Below are 26,247 nucleotides of genomic sequence, written 5' to 3' on the forward strand. Positions count from 1 at the left end.
GAAATTCAATTATTTTAGTAAATATAAACTGTTAAATACCTTTTTTCATCAGCAGTATATACAGGTAGCAGTCTTGTGACTTCTATCAGTTGCTGTTAAAGCTTGTAGGAGGAGTTTTCACACTGCACTAGCTGTCCTATCAGGATCAAGGACCCCTGACCCTCTGTCTGGACAGTGGTGGTTGGCCCTGTGCTGAAACAAAAACTCTCTAGCAATACACATCGAACTGAGCATGTGCAGCCTGACTCCAGTAGCTCTGTCTTATCCGGAGATGTTCTGGAGTCAATGGAAGAAGGGGGGGATCAGAGAAGACCGGATCAAACAGACTTTTTTCTTTACACAATGCAGAGGATTAACCACTTAGTTTCCCCAGTGAGTATAACGAGCAGGATTTACTGTAAGTCGGCAGTTACAAATACTGCAGATGCTGACTTTTAAAATAACCCGAAGCCGAGCTGTGCCTCGGCTCTCGGGTGCTGCCGCCTCCATCTTCGGTAAGGGAATCAGGAATGGAATCTGGTTCCCTACTGCGCATGCGCGAGTCGCGCTGCGCTATCTCACTGGTCCCTGCTGTCTTCTGTGACCTTGTGTGCAGTGGTGGCTGGTGCTCAACATTTTTGGGGGGGCACAAACGAAAAAAAAAAACAATTGCAGCCCCACTGTGCCCATCAAATGCAGCCACTGGGCCCATCAAATGTCACCACTGTGCCATCAAACGCAGCCACTGTGCCATGCCATCAAACGCAGCCACTGTGCCATCAATTGTCACCACTGTGCCATGCCATCAAATGCAGCCACTGTGCCCTTTGTCGCCACTGTGCCCATTGATGCCACTGTGCCCAGTACAATGCCCATTGATGCCACTGTGCCCAGTATAATGCCCCTTCCCCCCCGCCTTGCACTTACCTTTCTGCGGGTCAGCCATCCTCCTTCCACGTCCCTCGATGTCTTCTCCCGCCCTTGATGACGCTTCAGCCGCTGGCTTTGATAGGCACTTCCGCACAGCCAACCAGATGCCGTTATTCAGGTGGCCGGCGCTCGCCGTCCGGCCATCTGAATAGTCGGCGGCAGCGGCCAGCAACAATAACATAGATTCATGCAATGCATGAATCTATGTTATTTCAGTGGCGGTGCGAGAGCCAGAGGGGGCGGCGCTCCAGCGCCCCCTATAGACGCACCGCCACTGCTTGTGTGTCTCCCAGAAGGCAGCAGGGGGGCCTGGTGGAGGGGCCGGACATGGCGTAGATCGCCACAGAGCCTGCGGTGATCAATGCCCGGAAGTGGGAGCAAATACCTGTATTGGACAGGTATCTGCTCCCCCCTGAAAGGTGCCAAATGTCACACCGGAGGGGGAATGAATCCGAAAAGTGGAAGTTCCATTTTTGGGTGGAATTCCGCTTTAAGTATATACAGGTACTCAATTCTATTCCCAAAATTTGAACACAACATGCAGTACTGCTGACTGTCCTCCAGAGGTCGCCACTAGATTTATCTGTAATACAGCATGCTGTTCTGGTGGCTGTCCTCTAGGTGTCGCCCTTAGATTACATTTTGAGACGTTTTGTTTCCTAGATGTTCTAGAAGTTTGAAGAAGTTTCAGGAGCTCCCAGCATGCACTGCAGCTGCGAGAAACTGAGAACCCTTAGTCATTAGAGCACTACAAATCCCAGCATACAAGCTTGTCAAACTTTTTTTAGTTTATTTTTTTTAATTTTTTCTGCAAATGTTTTGATAACCCCCAAGAGTCATTTCTGTAAGAAAACTCCATTGTTACAAAGTGTAAGAAAAAAAGTAACCGAGCCGCCTTCTGAGCGTGTATTAATATGCCTTTTGCATTTACCACAAACCACAAAAAAGCATAAAAGCGCATATATTTAAGGTGTGTCGCAGCAAACAAAGCACAACCCTCCCTCTTCCTTTTTTCTTTTCTCTCACACTTATTTTTTTTCTCTCTCTCAGTACTGCTGTTAAAAATCGCGGGGCCCAGTACAGCCTACCATTATTAAAGGGCTACCCCAGAAAATATTAAAATGATATTTTCGCTAGAAATGCACTAAAATCAATATTGGAAAACGAACTTACAAAATTCCTGCTAAACCTACAAGATAAAACTGGACTGAGTTAAAGCCCCATATGTGAATGAGGTCTCGGGGCTCATTCCCATGGGCACCATGACTTGTACAGTGTGACTTGGCATTTTTTTTATTTTTATGTGGCTGTGGCTGTGTGCAGGCAGCCTTTGTTATGCTGTGGTGATGCAGCAGCTGTATGAACACAGCCGCAGGTCTTAATTTGACAGGTGTCAGAAGATTGCCCTGAACACAGTGTGCAATCGGGGGCCACTTACCCACACCCGCACATGTTTCAAATTAGGACTGGGGCTGTGGCTGTTTGCAAGCAGCCTTTCATATGCTATGGGGATGCAGCAGCTGTATGAACACAGCCACAGGTCCTAATTTGACACGTGTGGGAGTAAAGGTGTAAGGCCCCGAACACAGTGTGCAATCGGGGGCCACTGACCCACACCTGCGCATATGTCAAATTAGGACTGGGGCTGTGGCTGTGGCTGTTTGCAGGCAGCCTTTGATATGCTGTGGGGATGCAGCAGCTGTATGAACACAGCTGCAGGTCCTAATTTGACCTGCACATGTGTCAAATTGGGACGTGCAGCCATGTTCACAGTGCTACTGTGTCCCCTTAGAGCCCACAGTGTGCGGGGACCGCTCTGTCATCCATTGGCTCAGCGGGGATCAATGGAGCAATCCCCGCTGCGCATACGGAGGCGGATCATTACCGATCCGCCCCGTGTGAAAGGGGCCTTAGTTGTCTTAGGTTTTTAATAGGATATCTATAATTTTTTCAAGTTGCCAGTAAAAAATGTGCTCCGCCAGTAAATTTGACATGTTTTGTCAGTAAAAAATTCTGCGAGAGGTTGGCAGCACTGAGCCAGCGGGAGGGAGAGAAAGGGAAGCAAGCAAGATGGGGGGGATATCACAGAAGGGGTGTGATCTTGGAAGGAAAAGGGTGATCGGTGGGGGGTGGGGCATTTACTGTAACTGATCACTTGTAGTCCTTTCACTGATAAGTACTTGGGACCCTGTAGCAGAAAGTGGTCCTCATCCTCCAGGGCCCCCTGGTCACATTTCTTCCACAGTCTACTCTCCCTGGGGCTTGTAGGTCTGTCTGTGCCATCCTAGTTCCTGTGGGCGCTCAGTCTGTACAGGCTCATTGTCTGTCTGTCTTTGGGGTCTTGTAGCACCTCCAGGTATGGGGGCCGGTTTGTAGGTTCTCTGCAGTGGCTGGTAAGCAGTTAGTTTTTTTGAATATTTCATTACTACATTTTTCTTTCACTATGTCTTCTGTTTGAAATTTTGCCAGGCCACATTGTTGGGAGTTTGGGATAGACAAGGCGCTGATGAGTTGTTGCAGGCTGCTGTTTTTTAGGTGGTCCCAGTGTGATGGTGCCCTCTTCTGTATTGTGAGCAGTAAGGGGGAATCTGCCCAACTCAGCCTAGCAAGCGTTGTGCATGGAGGAGGTGCTCTGATGGGCTTGGTTGAGGTGCTCTGATGGGCTTGGTTGAGGTGCTCTGTTGGGCTTGGTTGAGGTGCTCTGTTGGGCTTGGTTGAGGTGCTCTGTTGGGCTTGGTTGAGGTGCTCTGATGGGCTTGGTTGAGGTGCTCTGATGGGCTTGGTTGAGGTGCTCTGATGGGCTTGGTTGAGGTGCTCTGATGGGCTTGGTTGAGGTGCTCTGATGGGCTTGGTTGAGGTGCTCTGATGGGCTTGGGCGAGGTGCTCCGATGGGCTAGAAGGTGCTTGCAGAATTCCAGATAGAACAATTTGGTTGGGCTGGAAACCCATGTTGGTCTAGATGAGTGTCATGGCTTCCATTAAGGAGCATTGGGATGATGACACTGTCGAAGCCTGGAGGAGGTGCTCCGATGGGCTTGGAGGAGGTGCCCCAGTGAGCTTGGAGGATGTGCCCCAGTGGGCTTGGAGGATGTGCCCCAGTGGGCTTGGAGGATGTGCCCCAGTGGGCTTGGTTGAGGTGCTCTGATGGGCTTGGGCGAGGTGCTCTGATGGGCTTGGGCGAGGTGCTCTGATGGGCTTGGGCGAGGTGCTCTGATGGGCTTGGGTGAGGTGCTCTGATGGGCTAGGAGACGGTAATCGCAGAATTCCAGATCGAACAATTTGGTTGGGCTGGAGACCCATGTTGGTTGGTCTAGATAGGTGTCATGGCTTCCGTTAAGGAGCATTGGGATGATGACACTGTCTGAGCATGGTTGAGGTGCCCCCGATGGGCTTGGTTGAGGTGCCCCCGATGGGCTTGGTTGAGGTGCCCCCGATGGGCTTGGTTGTGGTGCCCCCAATGGGCTTGGTTGTGGTGCCCCCAATGGGCTTGGTTGAGGTGCTCTGATGGGCTTGGTCGAGGTGCTCTGATGGGCTAGCAGAAGGTGCTTTCAGAATTCCAGATATAACAATTTAGTTGGGCTGGAGACGCATATTCGTTGGTCTAGATAGGTGTCATGGCTTCCGTTAAGGAGCATTGGGATGATGACACTGTCAAAGCCTGGAGGAGGTGCCCCGATGGGCTTGGGCGAGGTGCTCCGATGGGCTAGAAGGTGCTTGCAGAATTCCAGATAGAACAATTTGGTTGGGCTGGAAACCCATGTTGGTCTAGATAGGTGTCATGGCTTCCATTAAGGAGCATTGGGATGATGACACTGTCGAAGCCTGGAGGAGGTGCTCCGATGGGCTTGGAGGAGGTGCCCCAGTGAGCTTGGAGGATGTGCCCCAGTGGGCTTGGTTGAGGTGCGCCGATAGGCTTGGGCGAGGTGCTCTGATGGGCTTGGGCGAGGTGCTCTGATGGGCTAGGAGAAGGTAATCGCAGAATTCCAGATCGAACAATTTGGTTGAGCTGGAGACCCATGTTGGTTGGTCTAGATAGGTGTCATGGCTCCTGTTAACGAGCATTGGGATGATGACACTGTTTGAGCATGGAGGAGGTGCCCCCGATGGGCTTGGTTGAGATGCCCCCGATGGGCTTGGTTGAGGTGCCCTGATGGGCTAGGAGAAGGTGCTCGCAGAATTCCAGATATAACAATTTGGTTGGGCTGGAGACCCATGTTGGTTGGTCTAGATGGGTGTCATGTCTTCCGTTAAGGAGCATTGGGATGGTGACCCTGTCAAAGCCAGACACTTGTTGGTGGTGTAGGCATTACTTGTCCTGACCGGGAATGCCTGGAGGAGCACAGTCCCGCCCCCTGCTTGTGATTGGAGAAATCATAAATCCCGCCTCTTGTGTCCAATCGCTGTGCTGTGATTTGTTACAGCACAAGCTGATTTTTGGGAAGGGAGGGTGTCCCTGAATGGTAGTTTGGAAATGTGGTCACCCTAGTAGGCATACCTTCCAACTTTTTGAGAATGGAATAAGGGACACCTATTATCAAAAGTATGTAGGGATCGGGGACAGTCCCTCGAAATCAGGGACAGTTGGGAGCTATGGTGTAGGTGATCTGGCTGTCTCCTGATGGCATAGAAGGTTCTGCATGCCTCGTCTTTCAGGGTCTTTATGGCTGGCATAAAACCTCCTGATTGGTTCATTGCTAGACCAATGTGTGCGTAGCTGTGAGGTTCATCAAGACTGCAGTTGTAAAAGGAGAACTCTTCACCTGTTTGTGGTTCTTCCTCTGGAACGCCATGATTTTAGTTTTCTTTGGGTTGATGGGTAGAAAGGATAGGACTCGTTCTCTTCCCCACATGCTACATATATTCACCTGAAATCCTTCTCCTCCGTCCAAATTTTCCACCTACTCCTGCACAACAGTTAAGATTTTAGGTACAGACAAGGAATTGCCCCTCCATGATGGTGACCATTTGGATTTGTCTTTTGTACAGAGCAGTGGCGGTTCGTCCATAGAGGGCGCTGGAGCGCCGCCCCCTCTGGCTCTCGCCCGCCACTGGGTCTAATAACCTAAATTCATGCATTGCATGAATGTATGTTATTGTTGCCAGCTGTCGCTGGTCTATTCAGAGATGGCCGGGAACTTGAGCGTCGGCCACCTGAATAACGGCAGCTGGTTGGCTGTGCGGAAGTGCCTATCAGAACCAGCGGCTCTGATAGGCTTTCCGAGTACAGCCCTCGGCTCCCGGATGTCTTATCCTGGGAACGTACGGGGGGTGCGTCCCTTGGATAAGACTGACGGCCGTCTCAGCCAATCGGATTCCCCGATTCAGGTTATCGGTAACCTGATTGGCTGAAGCGTCACCAAGGTGGGAGAAGACATTGAGGCCGAGGGACGTGGAAGGAGTAAGGTCATTTTACAGGGCACAGTGGCATCAATGGGCACAGTGGTGACAATGGGCACAGTGGTGACAATGGGCACAGTGGCAACAATTAAAGGGCACAGTGGTGACAATTGGCACAGTGGCGACAATTGAGGGGCACAGAGGCTGCGTTTGATGGCATGGCACAGTGGTGACAATTGATGGCACAGTGGCTGCGTTTGATGGCATGGCACAGTGACTGCGTTTGATGGCATGGCACAGTGACTGCGTTTGGCATGGAACAGTGACTGTGTTTGATGGCATGGCACAGTGGTGCGAATTGATGGCATAGTGACTGCATTTGATGGCATGGCACAGTGGTGATAATTGATGGCACAGTGGCTGCGTTTGATGGCATGGCACAGTGGTGCGAATTGATGGCATAGAGACTGCATTTGATGGCATGGCACAGTGGTGATAATTGATGGCACAGTGGCTGCGTTTGATGGCATGGCACAGTGGTGCGAATTGATGGCATAGTGACTGCATTTGATGGCATGGCACAGTGGTGATAATTGATGGCACAGTGGCTGCGTTTGATGGCATGGCACAGTGGTGCGAATTGATGGCATAGTGACTGCATTTGATGGCATGGCACAGTGGTGATAATTGATGGCACAGTGGCTGCGTTTGATGGCATGGCACAGTGGTGCGAATTGATGGCATAGAGACTGCATTTGATGGCATGGCACAGTGGTGATAATTGATGGCACAGTGGCTGCGTTTGATGGCATGGCACAGTGGTGCGAATTGATGGCATAGTGATTGCATTTGATGGCATGGCACAGTGGTGATAATTGATGGCACAGTGGCTGCGTTTGATGGCATGGCACAGTGGTGCGAATTGATGGCATAGAGACTGCATTTGATGGCATGGCACAGTGGCTGCGTTTGATGGCATGGCATAGTGGCTGCGTTTGATGGCATGGCACAGTAGTGACAATTGATGGCACAGTGGCTGCATTTGATGGGCACAGTGAGGCTGCAATTTTTTTCTTTTTTCTTTTTTTTTCCGTTTGTGCCATCCCAAACATTTTGAGCACCAGCCGCCACTGGTACAGAACCAAGCTGAGAAAATCAATTTGACAGAAAATACGATTTTGGAGAAGGAAAGAGAACTAGGTCAGGTGGAGATGCCAGAGATTCCTGTGTCCTCCCTGCAGGCTATGAATGTGGCCGATCAATGGGAGATGGCGATCTCTGAGCACCTGGAGGGCACTGGGTCGGGTAGAAGAGGGATGTATATTAGGTGTGGTTGCTCGGACTAGATAAGGCCGGCCTGGTCATGTTGTCACTGTAGGTGGGCTAATAATATATATATATACAGGTCACAATGCTGGTCTGTGATGAAGAATACCATAGCACATAAACCTACACCATTATTTGTAGAGATAAGATAACCGATTGTGCAGATGGAGATCTGACTACAAATTGGTCTTATGTGTGGAGTGCTACCCCTGCAGGAGCTGCTGGATAGGATGGGTCCTTTGTTCTTTGCCTCGATCTTCTCAAGAACCTCAGCCCCTATGACACACCAGGTTGAGGGTACAAAGATACAATATCACAGGAAATTACTGAAAGTAATACTCAGTACCCAATAGTAGTACTATATCAAAGAACACAGGCACTGAATCAGGTAGTAAAGGCAAACTTATTCTATTGTCATCTAGGCAGTGGCGTTGCTATGGGGGTGTAGAGGGGGCTGTGGCCTGCACCAAGGTGACACCCGCCAGAGGGTGATACCAGGCCTGGGTGCCACAGCTCTCTCTTTCCCTTCCGGGATCTCTGCTATCCCCTCAGCTTCATGCAATGTGCGGGGAGGGTGGGGGAGGAGGGAGTGAGTGAGGCAGAGACACTGAAAGACCGGGTGCCTGTGTCCGATCGTCCCATACCCCCCCACAATCGCATCTCTCTTGGGCTGCAGGAACCTGACTATAGCGCCTCTTCCTCAGCTCTGACGTTCACGTACCCTACGAGGTCTGTAATAACAGAAGTCTTACATGGTGATTGGGTAGGCGGGGTTCTAGGGGGCCTGCGCAGGTAACAATTATGTTGCCAGGAGTGATTTTAGGGAAGAGGGTGGGGGTTGGAGGATATGTGCTAGGGGGTGCTTTGTTTTGGGTTACAGAAGACTTGTGCTAGGAGGAGGGGGGCAGATTTGAAATTTGTCCCCGACTCCAACATAATTCATCCTCCCTCCCAAAGCACCTCCTAGCACATATCCTTTAATCCCTCCCCCTCAATCAAGGATCCTGCTCCATCCTTCCCATCCCAGCTCCATCAGTTCCCCCGATCCCATCCCCGCTCCATCCACTACCCCAATCCCATCCCGGCTACATCCATTCCCCTCCATCCCATCCTGGCTACATCCATTTTCCCGATCCCATCCCCTCTTAATCCACCACCCCAATCCCATCTCGTCACCATCCACCAACCTGAACCCATCCTGGCTCCATTCATCCCCTGATCCCATTCTGGCTCCATCCACCACGCCGGTCCCATCCCAGCTCCATCCACCACCCCAATCCCATACCGGTTCTATCTACCCCCCCAATCCCATCTATTCCCCTCCATTCCATCCTGGCTACATCCATTCTTCCGATCCCATCCCATCACCATCCACCACCCTGATCCCATCCCAGCTTCATTCACCAATCCCGTCCTGGCTCCATTAATCCCCCCGATCCCGTCCTGGCTCCATTAATCCCCCGATCCCGTCCTGGCTCCTATAATCCCCCCGATCCCATCCCAGCTCCATTCATCTCCCCGATCCCATCCCAGCTCCATGCACCACCCTGATCCCATCCCGGCTCCATCCACTGTGGCGGGCTGGGGGGAAAGCCGTGCCAATGCACTAGCCTGCTCAGTGAACAGGGGGGGGGGGGGGGTTAACAATGGTAATAAAAGTAAGGGCTAGGCATAAGATGACATTGCCTGTCCAGATCAGCATAAACCGTAGCGCCATATAATGTGCAGAGGTGAGCAGTAGTAAAGTTTAATCCATGGGTCTTCAAACTACGGCCCTCCAGTTGTTCAGGAACTACAATTCCCATCATGCCTAGTCATGTCTGTGAATGTCAGTGTGTTACAATGACTCATGGGATGTGTAGTTCTACAACAGCTGGAGGGCCGTAGTTTGAGGATCCCTGGTTTAATCTATCGAGTGCTGGAACTATACTACCAGAGCGCATTTATGGTGGCAAAGCTAGTCCTAGGCCGACTGGGTATGCACTGTCCAAGAGAAAAGGAGGATGGTAGCTGAGGGGGCCAGGGAACAAAAGGGGCTTGCAGAAGAATTATTACGGGAGGGGCAGTGTTTTGAGATGTTCTTCTGCTGGCTATCGTTGGGGCCCTTTAAAAGCATCTTTCCACTTAACAACAATCCCAGTTAACCTGCATGCAGCTACAGTATAGTTTCAATATGGTCTCGGCACAGGTGTAAGGTAGATGTGGTTCAGGCACCGCGACAGTTCAGTATAACTGCATTATAAGGTTGGTGTGGGTGCAGTACACAATAGGTTTTGTAAAGGTACAGTATAGGGCTGGTATGGCGGTATGGGTTTGATGCACTTGGTGTTTTTCTCTGTGGCTCAGTCTCTACTAGCAGTGTTTAATAATGGGTGGATAGCCCTCTCACCAGTTGCCAGGATGCTCCTGGAGATGCTCTTGTTTTAGGGGGACCCCCTCGGTCTCAACCTAGAAGGTTTCAGAGATCAGCGATGGGAAGCAGAGGGCGAGTGGACATTTCGGCCTCTCTGTGGTAGCAGTGAAGTTCTGTAATGTGGGTGGTGCTCCGCTACCCCTGGGTGTCAGGCTTCCATTCCCGCTGGCAGGTGAATACTCAGAGGCGCTCTCTCTCTCTTTTGAAGACCAAAAGGAAGAACTTTTCTGGTCAGTTTAACAATAAACCTTTCTCCAGCTGCACTGTGTGTATTGGGTTCTGTGGTCCACAGAGTCTATTCATCACATTATATGGCAGCCGTCTTAAACTACCACTCCCAGGATCCTCAATGCTCTTCATAGAAGTCTATGGACTTGTTCAGCTCTGAGACTGGAGATACAATTTCTCTCTGCTCTTTTCTACCTCTTCTTTTTGATTGCCTGTTTTGAAATTCCAGCTGGTGAGTAGGAGATGATGGGTGCAAAGGGTAAAATGAGGACAGCAGGGCATTGCAAGTCGCACAGTAAAGAAAAGAACACCTTAGGTCACGTCTCAGTGAATGTCTATCCGTGATTAGAGAGAGTTGTATATTTGTTAGGAATTTTTATCTGTTTTTATGTTGCAGTAAACGCAGGACATTGAACTTTGATATACTCCGAAGTATAAGTGCAATCTCCGATCTCGTTATCTGTGATCCAGCGTCCGATATGCAGAACATCCACTAACTGTTTGCAAACATACAACGCTCATGCAAATAAAGTCTTCATGGCATGGAATACTGAGCTACATTCGTGATACGTTGTAGATCGTGGCCAGCAACCTTTTTTGTCCATAATGTAAAAACAGGTGGTTCAGCCCCAATGCATGCACTTCACACCTCAGATCCACCCCCAATGCATGCACTTCACACCTCAGATCCACCCCCAATGCATGCACTTCACACCTCAGATCCACCCCCAATGCATGCACTTCACACCTCAGATCCACCCCCAATGCATGCACTTCACACCTCAGATCCACCCCCAATGCATGCACTTCACACCTCAGATCCACCCCCAATGCATGCACTTCACACCTCAGATCCACCCCCAATGCATGCACTTCACACCTCAGATCCACCCCCAATGCATGCACTTCACACCTCAGATCCATCCCCAATGCATGCACCTCACACCTCAGATCCACCCCCAATGCATGCACTTCACACCTCAGATCCACCCCCAATGCATGCACTTCACACCTCAGATCCACCCCCAATGCATGCACTTCACACCTCAGATCCACCACCAATGCATGTACTTCACACCCTCAGATCCACCCCCAATGCATGCACTTCACACCTCAGATCCACCCCCAATGCATGCACTTCACACCTCAGATCCACCCCCAATGCATGCACTTCACACCTCAGATCCACCCCCAATGCATGCACTTCACACCTCAGATCAGCCCCAATGCATGCACTTCACACCTCAGATCCACCAATGCATGCACTTCACACCTCAGATCAGCCCCAATGCATGCACTTCACACCTCAGATCCACCCCCAATGCATGTACTTCACACCTCAGATCCACCCCCAATGTATGCACTTTACACCTCAGATCCACCCCCAATGCATGTACTTCACACCTCAGATCCACCCCAATGCATGCACTTTACACCTTAGATCCACCCCCAATGCATGCACTTCACACCTCAGATCCACCCCCAATGCATACACTTCACACCTCGGATCAGCCCCAATGTATGTACTTCACACCTCAGATCCACCCCCAATGCATGCACTTCACACCTCAGATCCACCCCCAATGCATGCACTTCACACCTCAGATCCAGCCCCAATGCATGCACTTCACACCTAAGATCCACCCCCAATGCATGTACTTCACACCTCAGATCCACCCCCAATGTATGCACTTCACACCTCGGATCCACCCCCAATGCATGCACTTCACACCTCAGATCCACCCCCAATGCATACACTTCACACCTCGGATCAGCCCCAATGTATGTACTTCACACCTCAGATCCACCCCCAATGCATGCACTTCACACCTCGGATCTACCCCCAATGTATGCACTTCACACCTCAGATCAGCCCCAATGCATGCACTTCACACATCAGATCCACCCCCCAATGCATGTACTTCACACCTCAGATCCACCCCCAATGTATGTACTTCACACCTCAGATCAGCCCCAATGCATGCACTTCACACCTCAGATCCACCCCCAATGCATGCACTTCACACCTCAGATCCACCCCCAATGCATGCACTTCACACCTCAGATCCACCCCCAATGCATGCACTTCACACCTCAGATCCACCCCCAATGCATGCACTTTACACCTCAGATCCACCCCCAATGCATGTACTTTACACCTCAGATCCACCCCCAATGCATGCACTTCACACCTCAGATCCACCCCCCAATGTATGCACCTTACACCTCAGATCCACCCCCAATGTATGCACTTCACACCTCAGATCCACCCCCAATGCATGCACTTCACACCTCAGATCCACCCCCAATGCATGCACTTCACATCTCAGATCCACCCCCAATGCATGTACTTCACACCTCAGATCAGCCACAATGTATGTACTTCACACCTCAGATCCACCCCCAATGCATGCACTTCACACCTCAGATCCACCCCCAATGCATGAACTTCACACCTCAGATCCACCCCCAATGCATGCACTTCACACCTCAGATCCACCCCCAATGCGTGCACTTCACACCTCAGATCCACCCCCAATGCATGCACTTCATACCTCAGATCCATCCCCAATGCATGCACTTCACATCTCAGATCCACCCCCAATGCATGCACTTCACACCTCAGATCCATCCCCAATGCATGCACTTCACGCCTCAGATCCACCCCCAATGCATGCACTTCACGCCTCAGATCCACCCCCAATGTATGCACTTCACACCTCAGATCCACCACCAATGCATGTACTTCACACCCTCAGATCCACCCCCAATGCATGCACTTCACACCTCAGATCCACCCCCAATGCATGCACTTCACACCTCAGATCCACCCCCAATGCATGCACTTCACACCTCAGATCCACCCCCAATGCATGCACTTCACATCACCGATCCACCCCCAATGCATGTACTTCACACCTCAGATCCATCCCCAATGTATGCACTTCACACCTCAGATCCACCCCCAATGCATGCACTTCACACCTCAGATCCACCCCCAATGCATGCACTTCACACCTCAGATCCACCCCCAATGCCTGCACTTCACACCTCAGATCCACCCCCAATGCATGTACTTCACACCTCAGATCCACCCCCAATGCATGCACTTCACACCTCAGATCCACCCCCAATGCATGCACTTCACACCTCAGATCCACCCCCAATGCATGCACTTCACACCTCAGATCCACCCCCAATGCATGTACTTCACACCTCAGATCCACCCCCAATGCATGTACTTCACACCCCAGATCCAGCCCCAATGCATGTACTTCACACCTCAGATCCACCCCCAATGCATGCACTTCACACCTCAGATCCACCCCCAATGCATGCACTTCACACCTCAGATCCACCCCCAATGCATGCACTTCACACCTCAGATCCACCCCCAATGCATACACTTCACACCTCGGATCAGCCCCAATGTATGTACTTCACACCTCAGATCCACCCCCAATGCATGCACTTCACACCTCGGATCTACCCCCAATGTATGTACTTCACACCTCGGATCAGCCCCAATGTATGCACTTCACACCTCAGATCAGCCCCAATGCATGCACTTCACACATCAGATCCACCCCCCAATGCATGTACTTCACACCTCAGATCCACCCCCAATGTATGTACTTCACACCTCAGATCAGCCCCAATGCATGCACTTCACACCTCAGATCCACCCCCAATGCATGCACTTCACACCTCAGATCCACCCCCAATGCATGCACTTCACACCTCAGATCCACCCCCAATGCATGTACTTTACACCTCAGATCCACCCCCAATGCATGCACTTCACACCTCAGATCCACCCCCAATGCATGCACTTCACACCTCAGATCCACCCCCAATGCATGCACTTCACACCTCAGATCCACCCCCAATGCATGTACTTCACACCTCAGATCCACCCCCAATGCATGTACTTCACACCCCAGATCCAGCCCCAATGCATGTACTTCACACCTCAGATCCACCCCCAATGCATGCACTTCACACCTCAGATCCACCCCCAATGCATGCACTTCACACCTCAGATCCACCCCCAATGCATGCACTTCACACCTCAGATCCACCCCCAATGCATGTACTTCACACCTCGGATCCACCCCCAATGCATGTACTTCACACCTCAGATCCACCACCAATGCATGCACTTCACACCTCAGATCCACCCCCAATGCATGCACTTCACACCTCAGATCCAGCCCCAATGCATGCACTTCACACCTCAGATCCAGCCCCAATGCATGTACTTCACACCTCAGATCCACCCCCAATGCATGTACTTCACACCTCAGATCCACCCCCAATGCATGTACTTCACACCTCAGATCCACCCCCAATGCATGCACTTCACACCTCAGATCCACCCCCAATGCATGTACTTCACACCTCAGATCCACCCCAATGCATGCACTTTACACCTTAGATCCACCCCCAATGTATGCACTTCACACCTCAGATCCACCCCCAATGCATACACTTCACACCTCGGATCAGCCCCAATGTATGCACTTCACACCTCAGATCCACCCCCCAATGCATGCACTTCACACCTCGGATCTACCCCCAATGTATGTACTTCACACCTCGGATCAGCCCCAATGTATGCACTTCACACCTCAGATCCACCCCCAATGCATGCACTTCACACCTCAGATCCACCCCCAATGCATGTACTTCACACCTCAGATCCACCCCAATGTATGCACTTTACACCTTAGATCCACCCCCAATGCATGCACTTCACACCTCAGATCCACCCCCAATGCATGTACTTCACACCTCAGATCCACCCCCAATGTATGCACTTCACACCTCAGATCCACCCCCAATGCATGCACTTCACACCTCAGATCAGCCTTGGTGCATACATTTTTCTAGTGAGCTGTCAATAAGCAAGGGCAGTGGGCACCAGCACAAATGGCACTGCATGTCTGACCCGAGCATGCTTTCTAGGGATTAATGAAGGCTGTTGTACATGCATTTGACCTGATAAACTCTGATTGAAAGTTGCAGAAGAACGTGAAGTGTCACACTGCACATCTGATTGCATTGCGCTGCATTTCACATACACTATTATATTGAAGCCTGTATAGTTCATAAGGTGCAGCTTTCATGATTCTGACCCATTATCCTCTTGGTGCAATATTGTATGCCCTCAATTGCGCCAGATATTGAGGGGCTTCTGAAAAAAAAATTGGCACAGATCCAGCGATTTTTCTGTGACGTCAAGCTTTGGGACTGTCTAACATTTAATGCATTAGGCGCATCTCAGCTGAAGAAATATTGGATGCATTCCAGAAAGCCGCGTTCCATGCAGCAAATATCTGGCACAACATCAATAGTTTATCGGGCCTATTGCATTTTGGACCCTTTCCATACAGGATAGTGGGTCCTACTTTCCATATCTCCAATCCTCTGGCATGAGGGGGGCTTAGACTTCCCTGCATGCAATGCTGCTCTTGAAGCTGCTTTAAGTCGCATTGTGCTCTGCTCTTGACAAGTTACTTCTCAGACAGAAAGCTCATTTTCAATAAGCCTCCTTGTATACCTTACCCCAGAGGTTGTCAACCTACCGGGTGTAGGGGGCCTCAAAGGTGGCCCCTCATATCACCAAAAGGTCACAAATGATATTTATTATATTTAAGTTTGTCTTGGACTGGACTGAACTGAAGACATCCAAGTAGTTGGTCAGAGACTGTTCTACGGTTGGTGAAGGTGCCCTAGTGGAGTCAGTCAGAGACCGTTCTACGGTTGGGGTAGGTGTCCTAGTGGAGTCAGTCAGACTGTTCTACGGTTGGGGGTAGGTATCCTGGAGGAGTTGGTCAGAGACTGTTCTAGGGTTGAGAACTAGAGTCATGCTATAGGTGACAGAGATTAGGGACATGCTCAATGAAACTGATAATACAAAGCTCCCAATACTGGGGCCCAGGGGAAATCCTGAAATATGACTTGTTGGGGGTACTTGAGGACTGGAGTTGAGAAACGTTGTCCCAGAGGAGTCGGTTGGAGAGGATGTCCTTGAGGAGTCGGTCATAGACTGTTCTACGGTTGGGGAAGATGTTCTGGAGGAGTTGGTCAGAGATTTTTCTACAATTGGGGAAGACGTTCTAGAGCAGTCAGTCAGAGACTGTTCTACAGTTGGACAAGGTGTCCTAGTGGAGTCAGTCGGAGACTGTTCTACGGTTGGGGAAGGTGTCCTAGTGGAGTCAGTCGGAGACTATTCTACGGTTGGGGAAAATGTCCTGGAGGAGTCAGTCAGAGACTGTTCTACAGTTGGACAAGGTGTCCTAGTGGAGTCAGTCGGAGACTGTTCTACGGTTGGGGAAAATGTCCTGGAGGAGTCAGTCAGAGACTGTTCTACAGTTGGGGAAGGTGTCCTAGTGGAGTCAGTCGGAGACTATTCTACGGTTGGGGAAAATGTCCTGGAGGAGTCAGTCAGAGACTGTTCTACAGTTGGGGAAGGTGTCCTAGTGGAGTAAGTCGGAGACTGTTCTACAGTCGGGGAGGGTGTCCTAGTGGAGTCATTTGGAGACTGTTCTATGGTTGCTGAAGAAGTCCTAGTGGAGTCAGTCAGACTGTTCTACAGTTGGGGAAGATGTCCTGGAGGAGTCGGTCAGTCTGTTCTACAGTTGGGGAAGATGTCCTGGAGCGGTCGGTAGGACTGTTCTATGGTTGGGGAAGAAGTCCTGGAGCGGTCGGTCAGACTGTTCTACGGTTGAGGACTAGAGTCATGCTGTAGGTGACAGAGATTAGGGACATGCACAATGAAACTGCTAATGCAAAGGGCCACACTGCAGACACCAAAGGGCCACAGATTGGGCACCATGGCCTTCCACGTTGACTGGCCATAAGTCCTTACCCTGCCAGCTGCTTGTCCTCACACATTGTCTCCCAGCTACTGAGTGCGCCTAAGACTTTGATTACACAGTCTTGCAAAGCGCCCTTCAGCTCCAGTTTGAGAATTCTGAATTGTATCATAATGGAAGCGCTGGCTATCACTTTAAATGCTACCTACTAAAGGAAACCACCATCCAAAACGAATAGCTCTATTCTGCTGCTAAGTTGAGTCGGTTTGCTGCATCTCCTAGCCCTCGCGGCAGTATGAGAGGGTGTCGCTCCTTCCTTTGGGCGATATAACGAACGCGCCACGCTCCACCCAGAAGTGAAATAATGAGATTTAGCTGGTGCGTTGGCAAGGCTTCTTTTTCCGGATCTATGTACTTCTCAGGATGCAGGTCATTATAATCCGAGTCATTGTACTTCCTCCGCTTCTCCAGTCACCTGCCGTGTATAATGAGCTATTGTTAGGGCACCTGTCTGCACCAGACACAGCAGTGCTGCTATTGTGTACAACCTGACCATGAAATCGCTCAGCCGCCTCCACCAATTAACCCCGTCAGCTGACGCTCATTTATTTATAACGTGTGTGTGGGTGCCTGTATGCGTGCATGTAGGTCGATCTCTAGATCGGCAATTCTCAACCTTTCCTCAGTTCTGGCACGCTTTCCAAAATCTGAAGAACACCTCCCCTCCCCCGAGGTGAACCATACCGTGCCTTACCGCCGTAAATCTGGCCTTTGTTTGGTGGTAAATAGACACCTCCTGATATTATTTTAAAGGAAAACTGTCCTTCCTCTTTCTTCCTCCTTCTCCCTTCCTCTTTCTTCCTCCTTCTCCCTTCCTCTTTCTTCCTCCTTCTCCCTTCCTCTTTCTTCCTCCTTCTCCCTTCCTCTTTCTTGCTCCTTCTCCCTTCCTCTTTCTTCCTCCTTCTCTCTTCCTCTTTCTTCCTCCTTCTCCCTTCCTCTTTCTTCCTCCTTCTCCCTTCCTCTTTCTTCCTCCTTCTCCCTTCCTCTTTCTTCCTCCTTCTCCCTTCCTCTTTCTTGCTCCTTCTCCATTCCTCTTTCTTGCTCCTTCTCCCTTCCTCTTTCTTCCTGCTTCCTCCTTCTCCCTTCCTCTTTCTTCCTGCTTCCTCCTTCTCCCTTCCTCTTTCTTCCTCCTTCTCCCTTCCTCTTTCTCCCCCCTTCTCTCCCCTTCTCCCTTCCTCTTTCTCCCTTTTTCTCCCTTCCTCTTTCTCCCTTTTTCTCCCTTCCTCTTTCTCCCTTTTTCTCCCTTCCTCTTTCTTCCTCCTTCTCCCTTCCTCTTTCTTCCTCCTTCCTCCTTCTCCCTTCTTATTATCCCTTCCTCCTTCTCCCTTCCTCCTGCTCCCTTCTTATTCTCCCTTCCTCTTTCTCCCTTCTTATTCTCCCTTCCTCTTTCTCCCTTCTTCTCCCTTCCTCTTTCTCCTCCCCCCTTCTCCCTTCCTCTTTCTTCTCCCCCCTTCTCCCTTTCTCTTTCTCCCCCCTTCTCCCTTTCACTTTCTCCCCCCTTCTCCCTTTCACTTTCTCCCCCCTTCTCCCTTTCACTTTCTCCCCCCTTCTCCCTTTCACTTTCTCCCCCCTTCTCCCTTTCTCTTTCTCCCCCCTTCTCCCTTTCTCTTTCTCTCCCCCCTTCTCCCTTCCTCTTTCTTCTTCCTTCCTCCTTCTCCCTTCCTCTTTCTTCCTCCCTAAGGTCCTTAACTCCCATTCATACACGCACATACTTGGGACAATTTATCTAGGAGCCAATTAACCTACCAGCATGTCTTTCAGGGTGTGGGAGGAAACCGGAGTACCCGGAGGAAACCCACACAGAAACAGAGAGAACATGAAAACTCCCGCAGGTAGTGCCGTGGTTAGGATTCCAACTGGCAACCCTAGTGCTGCAATGCGGAAGTGCTAACCACTCAGCCACTATTTCATTTATTTTAAATGCAAATACAATGTAAAGTAATGTATATTCTTTATCAGGGAGGTTATGCAGGGAGCCCCCTCTCCGGTACAGGTGTATGACCCCCTCCCCCCCCCCCCTTGTGTTTCATTGCTCTCTGTCTTCCTGCAGGTGGTCCGCTGCGTACAGCACAGGAAGAGGATGCGCCGGAACCGCCTGTCTAAGGATCAGCTGAAGAAGATCCCCATTCATAAGTTTAAGAAAGGTCGGTATAGAACTGCCCAAACAAGAAATGGGGGGAAAGGGGGATCTTCAACGAAGATAAAGCAAAAAAAAAAAAAAGTATCTATTTAACCATTTGTTAAACAGAATGGAACTCAAGTGGCGTAACACATACTGCATGCGCAGCGCCAAAAGGGGCTGGCTTTAATGCCCATATGCCACAAATGTGTTGCTGGGCGGCTTCCCCGCTAAAAGAAAAAAAAACTAAAATTGGCAAAAAAAATGGCGTGGGGTCCCCCCCCCCCCAATCAGGGCTGTCTTTTTAACACAGGGCAAAAGGGTCGGCTGCCCCGGGCCAAGACATTGTTGTGGGGCCCAAAACAGCTGCCTCTTGAGCCCTGCACTGCCCCCAAATAGTTAATAAGTGGATTTGGGCCTAAGAATATGTTTGCCCAGTTCCTTCAGGTCTGGTATGGATTTTGAAGGAAACCCCACCACCACACCAAAATGTAAAAAAATAAATGGCGTGGGGTCCCCCCCCCACCCAGAATCCATACCAGACCCTTATCCGAGCATGCACCCCAGCAGGTCAGGGAAGGGAGCGGACGAGAGAGCGCCCGCCCCCCCTTCCCGAACCATACCAGGTCACATGTCCTCAATGTGAAGGAGGTGCTTTGGGGTGGGGAGGGGGTGGGGTTGACAAGTCCTTTTATTAAAAAATAAAAAAAACGATCTCCCTTGTTGTAGATCCATCATCAATCATGATGCCTGCCCCCACCACTGACCCAGAAAAAGAAAAAAAAAGCTCTGCTCCCGCCGTCTGCCTGCTCTGCCTTCTGACAGTTCTTAACCACTTCAGCCCCGGACCATTTGGCTGCCCAATGACTTGGCTATTTTTTTTGCGATTCGGCACTGCGTCACTTTACCTGACAATTGCGCGGTTGTGCGACGTTGTACACAAACAAAATTGGCGTCTTGTTTTCCCCACAAACAGAGCTTTCTTTTGGTGATCACCTCTGGGGTTTTTATTTTTCGCGCTATAAACAAAACAACAGCGACAATTTTGAAAAAAAAGCCATATTTTTTTACTTTTTGCTATAATAAATATCCCCCAAATATATATAAACACATTTTTTCCTCAGTTTAGGCCGATATGTATTTTATTGGTAAAAAAAAAATCGCAATAAGCGTATATTGATTGGTTTGCGCAAAAGTTATAGCGTCTACAAATAGGGGATAGATTTATAGCATTTTTATTTATAATTTTTTTTTTACTAGTAATGGCGGCGATCTGCGATTTTTATTGTGACTGCGACATAATGGCGGACACGTCACACTGTTGACGCTATTTTGGAACCATTGTCATTTATACAGCAATCCGTGCTATAAAAATGCACTGATTACTGAGTAAAATGACATGGGCAGGGAAGGGGTTAACCACTAGGGGGCGAGGAAGGGGTTAAGTGTGTCCTAGGGAGTGATTCTAACTGTAGGGGGGGCTGGGCTACGAGTGACATGACAGTGATCACTGCTCCTGATGACAGGGAGCAGTAGATCTCTGTCCTGTCACAAAGTAGAACAGGGAAAATGCCTTGTTTACATAGGCATCTCCCTGTTCTGCCTCTTCGTGAGACGATCGCGGGACACTGGCGGACATTGAGTCCGGGGGTCCCCGGGGGACGCTCACCGAGACTTACCTTTCTCGGGTCAGCGCCGTCCTCCACGCTCCCTCGATGTCTTCTCCCTGTCCTCTACATGTCATCTCTGCTATGATTGGATGCCTGATAGGCGTCCAATCACAGCGCCTGTCGCTTCAGCCAATCAGGTGACCGGTAACCAGACCCGGTGCACCTGATTGGCTGAGAGGCAGGTCAGTGTTAGGGAAGCGATTCCCTAACACAGCATTGTTTGAACAAAGAACGCACAGCAGTGCATCCGCTGTCTAATTTTTCCATCATTTCCTATCCAGGAGACCCATATGAAGTGTGCGCCATCTGCCTTGAAGAATACGAAGAGGGTGACAAGCTTCGCGTTCTCCCGTGTTCACATGGTAAGACCCCCCTGATATGTGGATTTTGTGTTTGGAATATATATGGGGGGATTCCTAGGGGGTGGTCGGCTGAGCTAATGACATTTCTCTTCTCTTTGCAGCATACCACAGCAGTTGTGTGGACCCTTGGCTGACCAAGACCAAGAAGAGCTGCCCGGTTTGCAAGCACAGAGTCCTGCGCTCTGAGGATGATTCGGACTCCGAGGGAGGGGGGGAAGAAGCCGGCGAGGGCGGACGAGGAGACGAGAGTGACAACGAGCGCACCCCTCTGCTGCGGCCCTCCCCGACGTTTGGGAGCATGGCCGAATCTCCACCCGCCCAACAGGAGGAGCAAGAGGAAGCACCCACTACGGCGATTGCCGTGTGAGACCACAAGCCACGTTTCATGGATTTAGACTGCCTGGTCCCTTCCAGAAACCCGTCTGTGTGCGTGCGTGTGTGTGGCTGACCCTTTGCTCTTGTGACTCACCCATCTTCACAGTAATCCTCTAAGCTTCGGGTATCCAGTCCTTTCCCGTTCCTGAACTTTTTCATTCTTGTTGGAAAATTTGTGATGTTTGTTCAATTTCCCCAAATTCTTTGATTTTTTTTTTTTTTTAAATATCTCCCTACATCCCATTTTACTTCACTATTACGAAAGACATTTTGAGGGCCAAGCCCGCCCTAAACTGATTTTTTTTTTTTTCGTTTTTTTAATGCTGAGTAGATACTCCTGGGATGACCACCTTGTAGCTCACCACTAAGTCTTTGAAGGTCCCCGTTCTTCCAAGTCATGGTATATCTAACCATAGTTAGTTATGGTCAACTGGACTTCTAGAACGTTGAGGACATTTTGCAACATATTCAAGTTGCTTCCTCATTTCTAGTGAGGTCAGCAACATATCCACACAGTTGGCTCCTCCACCATTATGGTATCACGTCACCCAGTGTCAATGCTGGTGGCATGAACCACTGAAAGTCGTGGTATATCTAGCAGTAGTTGGTCATGGTCAACTGGACTTCTTCTGGAATGTTGAGACCATTTTGAAAGCTATCCAAATGGCTTTCTTTTTTCCGGTAAGTCGGAAACCTATCCACACGGTTAGCTCCTCCACCACTATGGTACCACATCACATAGTGTCAGTGCTGGTGGCATGAACCCACAAAAGGCATAGTAAATCTAGCAGTAGTTGGTCATGGTCAACTGAACTTCTTCTGGAATGTTGAGAACATTTCGGAAAGCTTTCCAAATGGCTTCCTCATTTCTAATGATGTCAACAACATATATCCAGACGGTTGGCTCCTCCACCATTATGGCATCATGTCACTGAGTGTCGATGCTGATGGCATGAACCACTGAAAGTCATGGTATATCTAGCAGTAGTTAGTCATGGTCAACTGGACTTCATCTGGAATGTTGAGACCATTTTGAAAGCTATCCAAATGGCTTCCTCATATCTAATGAAGTCAGAAACATATCCACACTGTTGGCTCATTCACCACCATGGTATCACTTAACCAAGTGTCAATGCTGGTGGCATGAACCACCAAAAGTCATGGTATATCTGGCAGTAGTTGGTCATGGTCAACTGGACTTCTTCTGGAATGTTGAGAACATTTTGAAAGCTATGCAAATGGCTTTTTTTTCCGGTAAAGTCAGAAACCTATCCACACGGTTAGCTCCTCCACCACTATGGTACCACATCACATAGTGTCAGTGCTGGTGGCATGAACCACCAAAAGGCATAGTAAATCTAGCAGTAGTTGGTCATGGTCAACAGAACTTCTTCTGGAATGTTGAGAACATTTCGGAAAGCTTTCCAAATGGCTTCCTCATTTTGAATGAAGTCAGCAATAATATCCAGACGGTTAGCTTCTCCACCACCATGGCATCAAGTCACCGTGTGTCGATGCTGATGGCATGAACTGCCGAAAGTCATGGTATATCTAGCAGTAGTTGGTCATGGTCAACTGGACTTCTTCTGGAATGTTGAGAACATTTCGGAAAGCTTTCCAAATGGCTTCCTTTTTTCCGGTAAAGTCGGAAACCTTTCTACACGGTTAGCTCCTCCATCATCATAGTATCACGTTGGCTCCTCCACCACTGTGGTACCACGTCACAAAGTGTCAATGCTGGTGGCATGAACCGCCAAAAGGCATAGTAAATCTAGCAGTAGTTAGTTATGGTTAACTGGGCTTCCTCTGGAATGCTAAGAACATTTTTAAAGCTCCTCATTTCTAGTGAAGTCGGGAACATTTCCACATGGTTAGCTTCTCGTACACCACGTATCGCACCACTGAGTGTCAATGTTAGTGGCATGAACCACCCAAAGTTTTCTTACATCCATTGACGCCATGTGTGAAATCTCTGCACCCAAGTCCCCAACCCTTACTATTTTTCGCATCCATGACCAGGAATAGTCACCCCGTCCTTCCTTAAATTGCAGAGAGAAAGGGAAGGAGCACTAAGATTCCCGTGACAAGAAAGATGAGGGCGAGCCAGGAACACCGACCCAATGATCTCAAAGTCCCCAAGTGTCAGAATGGTTCACCTTCTTAAATTGATGTCTATACAACACAGGAAAACTTTATTTTGGGTGGGTTTTGCCTTTTTACTTTTGTTTTGTCTTGCTGCTGCTGTCAGTGGGTTCTGTTATTATATGGATAAAGAAAGAGGCACCTATTATCATGGAGCTGATATCCGGGCCCGATCGGTGGCCGCTGAAGGGGTGTAGGCTTCTTTTGTGGAGGGAGATGTGTTTTGCACTCTTAATGACCTCTGTAATTAATCTCTATCTGACTAATTATCCTGTACAGGTTTTTATATAAATTACATTTCCTAACGAATGATGATGCTTTTGTCTTTTCTATAAAAAAATAAATAAAAATTATATATGCTCGCCTCCCGGATTACTCCAGATCCTCTCCCATCCTCTGGAACTCGCTACCTCAACCTGTCCGGCTATCCCCTTGCTATCTTCAGACGATCCCTGAAAACTCACCTCTTCAGGGAAGCCTATCACGTCTCCAACTAATCTTTTACCACTTCCAATCAGATCATTCCCCACAGTTACAACCTTTTGTACCACCTGCCCCACCCTATTAGATTGTAAGCTCTTCTGAGCAGGGCCCTCTTAATCCTCTTGTATTTTAATTGTATTGTAACTGTATTGTCTCCCTTTTATATTGTAAAGCGCTGCGTAAACTGTTGGCAATATAAATCCTGTATAATAATAATAATTATATATATATATATTTATAGTTTTCCAGTGCCATCAACAAATTTTAAAGCTAATCCAGTGACCTCACTTTTCCCAATGGCAGTATATGGATACATCCAGGGGCGGACTGACCATTCGGGACCAGGAACCAGGGACAGTATGTAAAAATCTTTTTTTTTGTTACATCTGTCTCTGAAATGTCCCTTACCGGTCTAAAAATCCCAATATTATCTGCCCAGTGCCGATCCTGACCTCCCAGGGGCCCTAAGCAAAATTACATGTCACAATAAAGTTAGTTGAGAAGCGGGGGGGGGGGGGTTGGGGGGCTGCCGACAGTGACAGTTGAGAAGCGGGGGGAGGGGGTGTTCTGCTGTCGGAAATGAGACATCTTACATTAAAGTGAGAAGCGGTGGGGTGCTGACTTCTTACCTCTTCTCCCATGCAGCCAGCGAGTTGAGAAGCGGGGTGAGGGGCCGAAAATGACTTCTCACCAGACGGGGCCTCTAGTAATTTGGGGGGGGCCCTCTGCAGCTTTGTGGGGCCCTAAGCGAGTTTTAAGAAACCGTTATCTTGGGTCTACTAAGAATGAGCAACCACCATCTTGGGTCTACTAAGAATGAGCAACCGCCATCTTGGGTCTACTAAGAATGAGCAACCGCCATCTTGGGTCTACTAAGAATGAGCAACCGCCATCTTGGGTCTAATAAGAAACCGTTATCTTGGGTCTACTAAGAATGAGCAACCGCCATCTTGGGTCTAATAAGAAACCGTTATCTTGGGTCTACTAAGAATGAGCAACCACCATCTTTGGTCTACTAAGAATGAGCAACCACCATCTTGGGTCTAATAAGAATAAAAAAACGTTATCTTGGGTCTACTAAGAATGAGCAACCACCATCTTGGGTCTAATAAGAATAAGAAACCGTTATCTTGGGTCTACTAAGAATGAGCAACCACCATCTTGGGTCTAATAAGAATAACAAAACGTTATCTTGGGTCTACTAAGAATGAGCAACCACCATCTTTGGTCTACTAAGAATGAGCAACCACCATCTTGGGTCTAATAAGAATGAGCAACCACCATCTTGGGTCTAATAAAAATGAGCAACCACCATCTTGGGTATACTAAGAATGAGCAACCACCATCTTGGGTCTAATAAAAATGAGCAACCACCATCTTGGGTCTACTAAGAATGAGCAACCACCATCTTGGGTATACTAAGAATGAGTAACCACCATCTTGGGTCTACTAAGAATGAGCAACCATTATCTTGGGTCTACTAAGAATGAGCAACCACCATCTTTGGTCTACTAAGAATGAGCAACCACCATTTTGGGTCTAATAAGAATGAGCAACCATCATCTTGGGTCTACTGAGAGTGAGCAACCACCATCTTGGGTCTAATAAGAATGAGCAACCACCATCTTGGGTCTAATAAGAATAAAAAAACGTTATCTTGGGTCTACTAAGAATGAGCAACCACCATCTTGGGTCTAATAAGAATAAAAAAACGTTATCTTGGGTCTACTAAGAATGAGCAACCACCATCTTTGGTCTACTAAGAATGAGCAACCACCATCTTGGGTCTAATAAGAATGAGCAACCACCATCTTGGGTCTAATAAGAATGAGCAACCACCATCTTGGGTCTAATAAGAATAAAAAAACGTTATCTTGGGTCTACTAAGAATGAGCAACCACCATCTTGGGTCTACTAAGAATAAAAAACGTTATCTTGGGTCTACTAAGAATGAGCAACCACCATCTTGGGTCTACTAAGAATGAGCAACCACCATCTTGGG

General features: G+C 49.1%; 1 protein-coding gene across 1 annotated transcript in view; it reads left to right on the forward strand.

Annotated features, from left to right (window-relative positions):
* The window catches only part of RNF167 (ring finger protein 167), a 61,039-nt gene extending 36,968 nt beyond the window's left edge, over positions 1 to 24,071 (forward strand). The window contains exons 8-10 of the mRNA XM_040346971.1: positions 19,145 to 19,238; positions 21,165 to 21,245; positions 21,347 to 24,071. Coding sequence (XP_040202905.1) covers positions 19,145 to 19,238; positions 21,165 to 21,245; positions 21,347 to 21,612 — 441 coding nt within the window. The 3' untranslated portion in view covers positions 21,613 to 24,071. The remainder of the gene's footprint in view (positions 1 to 19,144; positions 19,239 to 21,164; positions 21,246 to 21,346) is intronic.
* Positions 24,072 to 26,247: the final 2,176 nt, after the last annotated feature.

This window comes from Rana temporaria, chromosome 3, assembly GCF_905171775.1.
Source record: "Rana temporaria chromosome 3, aRanTem1.1, whole genome shotgun sequence".
Classification (NCBI taxonomy): Eukaryota; Metazoa; Chordata; class Amphibia; order Anura; family Ranidae; genus Rana; species Rana temporaria.